Raw genomic sequence first — 8,668 nt, 5'->3', positions numbered from 1 at the left:
TTAACATCTCTTAAGATTTGAACAAATTACACAAGATATACCATACATAGTTTATCATTTTGACCTTCCCTAAATATGTCTGTAGCGGTCAGAAAGTGACTTTAAGTGTAAAAAATTGACAATGCATTAATTTTCATACAAGAAATGGCAAGGTTTTCATATAAGGAAAAAAATAAAATTGTCATTTTATAAAATTTGGTCTAACAGGTTTATCGAAAATAAAACATTATGAGTGTCACATGGGTAAAATTTTAGAAGAGGTCAAACCAATAAATGTTGAACATTTTATTCGTGTGTAACTTGTCCAAATCTCAAGGGAGTTTAGTATTGTAATTTAATTAAATATAAATTAAGAATATTGCACTCACCTCTCCTAAAATATAGCATAATTACACACACTTACCTCTCTTGATTGATTCAAAAAATTTAGGGTGGACAATTTTACTTTTTTGGTCCATTATATTATTTTATTTGAAAAGTCGCGATAAAGTGAAAAAGATAAGAGTAAAAATATATTGTACAATTTTTTACTTTATGATGAAAAGATAAGAGTAAATCAACTTGTGGTAACTTTTTACTTTATTGTTGGCGTGGCGGTGGCGGTGAGTAATGTGACACTAAATTAAAATTTGAAGATAAAACTTAGAAATAAGAAGATTTTTTGTTGGGATGCGTATGAATGCTCATAGCGCATATTAGTAAGCGCCGTCAATACTCTATATAAATTGGGGGCGGTTGTTTTCCGTGGTGGTCGGAGATTTGGTGCAATTACAGCGTGTACGGAACTGAACTTTTGCTTCGCTGTATCAAGAAATCATCATCATCATCATCATCATCATCATCATCATCATCAAGAACCAACAACAATACATATACATCATCTATAATAAACACTTTCTTTTTCTTTCGCATCTTTTCTACCAGACCTGAATTCTCGAATCGGGTCTTCGGCAATTCAATCGCCATGTCTTACGCTTACCTCTTCAAGTACATCGTCATCGGTGATACCGGTAACTATGCACACATATACATATACATGTTTATATTGTTAAAACTGATATTCTTTGAATTATTACGTTCTTGATGTTTGATTTTATTTTTGATTTCTTCTATTAATCCATCTACTCTTGTTCGTGATCAAGAGAGCACCGATTCGTTTTGAATTATGTATTTTGTTATTGTCTGTTCATTTCATTTTCTGTCGGTGGGTATATACTAAGATGTGCTTCTTGTAGAATTGGAATGTTCTTTTTGAATCTGGGCAGGTGTTTGATATAGATTTGATTTTTGAGGGTTCATTTTATTTTCAAGAAGATTTGGATGTGTAGTCATGTTTGTATTGCTTAGAGTTTAGATTACGTTTATGCTCATCTTACCTTCCATATTCAAGCGATTGGACAAATAGATCACTGGACTATGATCTTTCCACATTTGTGTCCTAATGTGATTGTATAATACTCTGGTATATGATTGGGGATCATCTGCTGTAATTTTTGGTGTTGTAGGTTTTTCAACACCATTACATCTATTGATTTCAACCATTTACATCTATTGATTTCAACCATATTTAATGTGTTGAAAAACAAATGTAATGTGTTGAAAATCAATGTGTTGAAAAGCAGATGTAATGTGTTGAAAAATATATAGCATCACTACAACAGGGGGTTACAGCGGGGGATCCAGGCTCCTGAAATATATGATAGACTGATAGTGGATCAGATTTTGCTTTATGTGGTTATTTCTTTCTATCAAGTTTTTTAGTGTTTCAATTTCCCAAAAAAGAAGAAGTTGTTTTGTGTTTGTAGAATCAATTTCCAACTTTTTTTTTTTCTTTTGTTATACCTGCATTTTTTTTTTTTTTTTTTCCGGCAGACGATCTGGAATTGTTTGATGTAAAATGTGCGTCTTCAGGCAATGTTTTTCTAATTATTATAATTCAATTTTTTTTTTTAACTCTGATTTTCTCTTTTCTATTTGCTATGATTGTATGGACTTCTACAAATGTGAGGGTGATTGAAATGATAAGGTTTGCCAATCTAGCACGTTGGTACATTTATCCTATTTATAATTAACTTACAGAGAAAAACAGAGGGCAATTTATATCTATCAAAACTAGCAATATGGTGAATTTTTGCTACAGCATGTGACGATGAAAAACCTAAATAGATGAATCATTTGGGTGGATAAGAAACATGGATATATCTTTCCTAATAGGTGCACCAATTATACATGAGCATCTTTTCAACAGAAAATTGGTCAGCTCAGAAATGTCCAAACTGGGTTCCAGTGAATTGTGATTGAAAGTTGAAACACACTGATGCATGCAAAAGAATGTTGAACTTTGTTGGTTAACCTTATTTTGCCCCTTATATGTTGTACCCATAAAGGCTCATGGCCAAAAATTGGATCTAAGAATTAGTGATCCAAACTAAGAAATAAATTTTTAGAAAGATTGTGAGTAGTGGTTGTGAATGATAAGGTGTTTTGTTTTAATCATCGGAAATGTTGCTGGCTTGAGAACAATGGGTCACTTCAACACAAAAGAGGTGCAAATCTGCAAATTGGCAAAATATTCCTCGTTTAAACTTTTCTTATCTGGTTGGAGAGGGGAAAAGGTTTCACTATCTATAATTGATTTCAAGCCTAAGGTTATTTTTTCATTACATTGTATGGCATGAAATAGTGAAATACTGTTTGGTGTGCAAGTAAAATCTTATGGTTGATGGAATATTAGGTCTGATGTTGTTAGTAACTAAAACGTAATAAGCTTTTTTGCATTTGGGAGAGGGGAAGAGGTTTCTCAATCTTTAATTGATTGCAAGCATAAGGTAAAATCTTATGGTTGATGGAGTATTAGGTCTGATGTTGTTAGTAACTAAAACATAATAAGTTTTTTGCATTTGGCCGGCTGGAGAGGGGAAGAGGTTTCTCAATCTTTAATTGATTGCAAGCATAAGGTAATTTTTTTCATTACATTTTATGACATGGAATATTTTTTGGTGGTGACATGTAAAATCTTATGCTTTGATGGAATCTTAGGTCTGATGTTGTTAGCAAGTAAAATGTAATAAGTTTTTGCATTTGGCCCTATGACCTTATCCTAGGACTATGACAAAATTTGAACTTCAAATTTTGTTAAAGGCAAACCTTTTGCTTTCCCTTTTTTGACGCTTCGCTGTGGACCAATTTTCATGCTATTCCTTCTAAGGAAATTGCTATTTATGTTATTCTGTATTGTTTTGGTTTTCTATCAAAGACCCATTATAAAAAAGAGATGGTGCAATATATGCATGTTTTGATCCTTTCTTCTTCAGGGGTTGGGAAATCATGTCTTCTTCTTCAATTTACTGACAAGCGTTTCCAGCCAGTGCATGATTTAACCATTGGTGTTGAATTTGGTGCCAGGATGATTACGGTTGACAACAAACCCATTAAGCTGCAAATATGGGACACGGTTTGTCTTCTCTTCTCTATAATTGCAATTTTGAAACACCAATGTTTCTATAAAAGTTCTCTGGTTTAAATTAAATCTAACGCATTAGGTTCAGTTTGGTTGCTTATGGTTGATTCTAAGTTTTGTCATTCTCAAATGTAAATTCATCTATAACTATCTTGGTTGTGAAATATTCACCATGTTCTAACAGGCATTTTTTTAGTTATTATATGCTTGACATCTTTTAATTCCATTCAGATTTTCTTATGTGGTGAAGATGATTGAGCTATAAAATTGCATTTCAGAATTACCTTGATCGTTTTCTTCATGCTAAATCATCATGATCCATGCCTCTCCTGGATTATTGTTTTCACCTGCTTCCATTTCCTTGCTATGTCTATTCTACTCACATGCCTCATGCTTTTAAAGCCACAAGTTTCTCTTCATCCACAAAAATAACTATAATGTAAAATCCACTATGCATGGGAACTTTGCACATGTTTTTTGCCTTTGTGTGGCACCAACTAATGACGTTCAATATGCTTGGGTGACATAAGATTATAGCCCTTGTATATTTATAAATTTAATGGCTCCCGTTTGTATTATATTTTACCACTTCTATTTTTTTATTTTTTTCTGTTTTTCCAAAGTTTTTTTTTTTTTTTTTATACCCAAAATCTGAATTATGTGATAATGTAGGATTGCCGATTCATCTTTTTGCTCCATGTGTAGTACATGATCAACTCAATTTAAGTCTTGTAGGGATGAGGAATAGGTAGACGCTGCTTATTATAATGGATAAATGTGAGTGACTGTCTATAATTTGTTGCAACGTGGTCATTTTCCCTGTATCAAATTCTGCCTAGATGATATTGTATTTCTATGCTTCATTTTCTATATTATTTATTTGTAATCATGCGATTTTCCTCCGATATTTGATTTCATTGCTGAGATATTGTATAATTACTCAATCTCGTAACTATTGCTCATAGAAGTTTATGCTGAAGGTTCCATTATAAATGTCAGGCTGGTCAAGAATCCTTTAGATCTATCACAAGGTCCTATTATAGAGGGGCTGCTGGTGCACTGCTAGTCTATGACATCACCAGGTTTACTTTCTATTCTTGCGTGTAATGTATTATGGTTGAGTAAATTCCATAGTTTGGCAAATTCTTGATTGACTTGGGATACCTTTGATCTTAATATATGGCCAAATCATAACACACCTCGGTAGACATTGCACTATCACATTATCATGGATTTGGACTAGACAAGAGGATCCAAGTAGCGAGATTGTGACATCAAAATACTATATAATTCACATGGGGTAGGGGGTCAAAGAGGCTTGCGGTTTTACAGGCCTAAGCATGTCAACTCTGAGGCAACCTTAAGTGGCTGAGGTGAGGTTGATTGGCATTGATGTTGTCAAATAATTACAACATTATGTCAATCGCTGGTAACATTAGTATAGCTCTTGCCAACTCAGTCTACCAGGAAACTTAAAACACATGACCAAATTATGATGTCCCACGATCATGTAATTATTGTGAATTCAACATGGGAATCACATGGTGTCAAGATTATTGTGAGTAGATAGAGGGAGGGGGCACAAAGGTGGGAGTGTAGGCTTATAAACAATTTACGTCAATGCTTGTGAGTGGATGGCTCTTGTACGATGTGAGTCATTCCATCATTGTCGAACAAGATGCGTTGATGGTAGTATTGGTATTAGGAGGGAAACATTCCAAGAGAAAGATCTGTATCTTCTCTCTCCTTCCTCTAAATCTCCATGGCCATTTTGAGGCTCCTCCTTGTCCCTCTCAGTTAGGCTTAGGTCCTCTACCTCCACTCTCCAGCCACTATTCATCCTCACTTGACTTTCAGGATATCGTCGAATAGTTTGCTCATCTTTGCGACATTGTTGTTGAATGTCAATAAGACGCCATTTTGAGATCCAGACCTTGTCATCTGATTTAAGATATACAGATATTTTCAAGACCCTTGGCATAGAAAACTACCAATTTTTCCGCGCAACTATACCTGATGGCTTTTTTGAAGTCTCCTAGAGTCCATGTTTTTCCCTGAGTAAAACCAATATTGTCAAAGATATGCAGCAATAGGCAAGTGCTCATGGCAATTTCTTTATGTGGTGAGGTGAGGTCTCATGAAAGTAGTTGCATGATGAACTAAGTGAATGTCTCAGCCTGACTCAAAGAAATTAGTTAAGTGCCATACAGGAGTGAATACAAAACATGGAATTTTTAATGTATACATATGTTCCGTATCATGTACTTTTAGCTATTTTGTTGTCATTTTTATAACAGGGTCAAAATAGCGTCTGGGATGTTAAAATGATTTTAGTTGTTTAATTCTTTTAGGAGGGAAACCTTCAACCATTTGGCTAGCTGGCTGGAAGATGCAAGGCAGCATGCAAATGCAAACATGACGATCATGCTCATTGGTAATAAGTGTGATCTTGCTCACAGAAGGGCTGTGAGCACAGAGGAAGGTGAGCAGTTTGCCAAGGAGCATGGGTTGATCTTCATGGAAGCGTCAGCAAAAACGGCTCAGAACGTTGAGGAGGTGATTAAACTTCAATTATTCTGGAGAAAATTTTCCTGATAGAAATCTGTTTTTTTCAGCATTTATGGAACTGAGTATTGGCTTATTTTCCCACAGTTTTCTCATTCATAAGAAGTTTTTTGTAGGCATTCATAAAAACAGCTGCAACAATATACAAAAAGATTCAGGATGGAGTTTTTGATGTTTCAAATGAGGTAATGAAGTTCAACTTCTTTTTTTGTACATATATTTTTTTTTTCCTGTTTTACTTGTGGTATATTTAACTGTCTGGAAATTAATTTAAAGTTTTCACTTTGGTTCTATTTGTTGCAGTATGTGTAATGTCTCAGATTGTGAAATCTGTTGTTTGATTGCTATCGTGAAAATCATAATGATTTATATATTTTAGTGAGAATGGTTTACATTTTGGTGAGAATGGTTTACATTACTTTTAGAATTTGGAATATGGTGAAAAATGGTCACAAATACCACTGCCAAAATTGTGCTTATTTTGTATCCACTGCTTTTGGTTTTGGAGTTGACCTCCATAATTTTTAATCTTTTTCTTTAAAAAATCAAGACCAAATACCTTCACCGCCCTAGTTAGATAGGAAGGCAAATAATTTAGTTCCCCTCGATCAATTTTCCTCCTGACCTGTATGTATGTGCACTTTTAGAAGAACTCTAGGCACTTTTACTGCTGTGATTAATTTAGAGCTGGTAACAGTGCCACTGATACTTTACTTTTATTGCTCTCTTTTTGCAGTCATATGGAATAAAAGTTGGTTATGGTGGAATCCCAGGGCCGTCTGGAGCAAGGGATGGCTCTTCTTCTCAAGCTGGAGGCTGCTGCAGTTGAGATTTACTTGTAGAGTGAATGAAATTACTGTGTGTTACTGTCATTTGGTTGTGAAACTGTTGCCACTGGATGCACAATATGTGGACAAGCAAAAATATTGATATATTTGTATAATCTTGGTTTCTTTTCTATTTGTTGATTGTAAATGTGACTGTGATCTTAGATACATTCATTGGTATTTGGTAGTTGTATTGGAAGGGAATGTCAAGTTTGAAAACCCATGTCCTGGTTTATGATCAACATAATTGCAGTACTTTATATCTACATGGCAGCTAACTTGGGTGGTAAATATTTGTTAGGTATACGTTTTAGCGTATGTATGGGTTTCTTAAAACACAGTTTGTGGTTTTCGTTACTGCAAGGCCCCTTATTCCTCTTCAGTAACCAAGGGACTTGGTAAACCGTTGATCTTGCCATATGTAGTGATCTCACCATGGATGATGACATGGCAAGGTAAAGGTCACCGTGGTTCCGGGACCATTGGTTATGCAAGCAAAAATAAAAAGCTCAATAAAACTTTAAAAGTTATTACATAGGTCCAGAATTACCGTTAGACACGTAAACATGCATTAGAAATATGTAAACTTTATTCAGTTTTTACTTATTTTCCTCTAAAAATTTCTTATAAAACTTAAACATTTTATTTCCTATAAAACTTGCACATTTTTTACATGTCCTGCGTGTTCCATGATGAAACATGTCCTGCGTGTTAGATGATGATTTTCTCCATGGTCAATACTGCATATCCTGTTATTAAAAAGCTGGTCCACTCTAAATATTAAGGATTTTATGGATCACCAAATCATGGACAAGTTCGAAGATGTTTAAATATCAAGGTGTAGCATAAATGTATATAAATGCATTAATCAGGTGAAGAATAATACAAATGTTATGCATACACAAGCCTTCATAAATTTGTACTGAATTATGACGAATACAATAATACAAAAGAATTAGCATTACAACACACGTTATATGGGTTGTTCACAATTTTTTTTTAAAATTAGTGAAATTAAAAATTGGTGAGTGCGAAAGTTCTTATTAAGATAACTAGAATAACCCAACCGTTAGATTACAAATGTGAGATATGTTTGCTAGTTTATTAATAACTATCAATTTGAGTAAAATATGAATTAGAGTGATGATATAGACTTCCACCGTCGACAATTACACTATTTTTAAATGAGTGATAACTGTTGAAAGTTTCATAACTAATATCTTCGTGTTCAGATGTACGATCACATATCATTCTCTTATAATTTATTTTCTAAATGATCAAATCTTTTCTATTTTAAAAAATATGTATGATGTCCATAAAGAAAACACTAGTAACTCTTCAATTGAGTGAAATATTGTTTATTTTCTAAAAAATAAAATCTTTCCTATTTTTGACATTTTTAGTGAAAGCCAACCAAAAAAAAAAAAAATGAAATGGAGAATTTTAATTATGTAAATTAATAATTTTTTTCCCAATCTTTTTAACATAAAACAGCATGCAAAAAATGATTGATTTAAGACAATTTTATTTACATTTTTTATAAATACAAATAATAAAGTTTTAAATTTTTTTTTTTTTGACATGATAAAACACTTTTTCTAATTTTATTTTTATTCTTATAATACCAAATGCATATAGTTTCACTCTCAAATCACATAATCACATCAAATTTTCTACTCACTTTCAGCAATGTTTTATTCTCGTCTCTCCGCCACTTTGTGTGCGACGTCTGTTCAGTCCAACGCAACGGTCCCACTCCCACCTTCTCTAATCTTAACATCTTATATAATCTGATACACACATTACGTTACTGATT

The 8,668-nt window shown here is 33.5% G+C and overlaps 1 protein-coding gene across 2 annotated transcripts; it reads left to right on the top strand.

Moving 5' to 3' along the window:
• Nucleotides 1-676: 676 nt before the first annotated feature.
• LOC132312719 (ras-related protein RABB1c) lies at nucleotides 677-7,075 on the top strand. Of its 2 annotated transcripts, none has more exons than XM_059811210.1 (6): nucleotides 677-1,010; nucleotides 3,406-3,454; nucleotides 4,460-4,542; nucleotides 5,812-6,016; nucleotides 6,142-6,210; nucleotides 6,762-7,075. In XM_059811210.1, exons 2-6 carry the CDS (start codon nucleotides 3,407-3,409, stop codon nucleotides 6,852-6,854), a joined length of 498 nt encoding a protein of 165 aa, XP_059667193.1. In that variant the 5' UTR covers nucleotides 677-1,010; nucleotide 3,406; the 3' UTR covers nucleotides 6,855-7,075. The 2 variants fall into 2 exon arrangements, with proteins under 2 accessions (XP_059667193.1, XP_059667184.1); XM_059811201.1 differs by having other exon boundaries at nucleotides 3,315-3,454.
• Nucleotides 7,076-8,668: the final 1,593 nt, after the last annotated feature.

The sequence above is a fragment of the Cornus florida genome, unplaced genomic scaffold, assembly GCF_030987335.1.
Source record: "Cornus florida cultivar Cherokee Brave unplaced genomic scaffold, ASM3098733v1 CherokeeBrave_3.0.0_Hap2_Chr01, whole genome shotgun sequence".
Classification (NCBI taxonomy): Eukaryota; Viridiplantae; Streptophyta; class Magnoliopsida; order Cornales; family Cornaceae; genus Cornus; species Cornus florida.
Note: the sequence above shows the minus strand (reverse complement) of the source record. Positions and strands in the feature narration are given on the sequence as shown.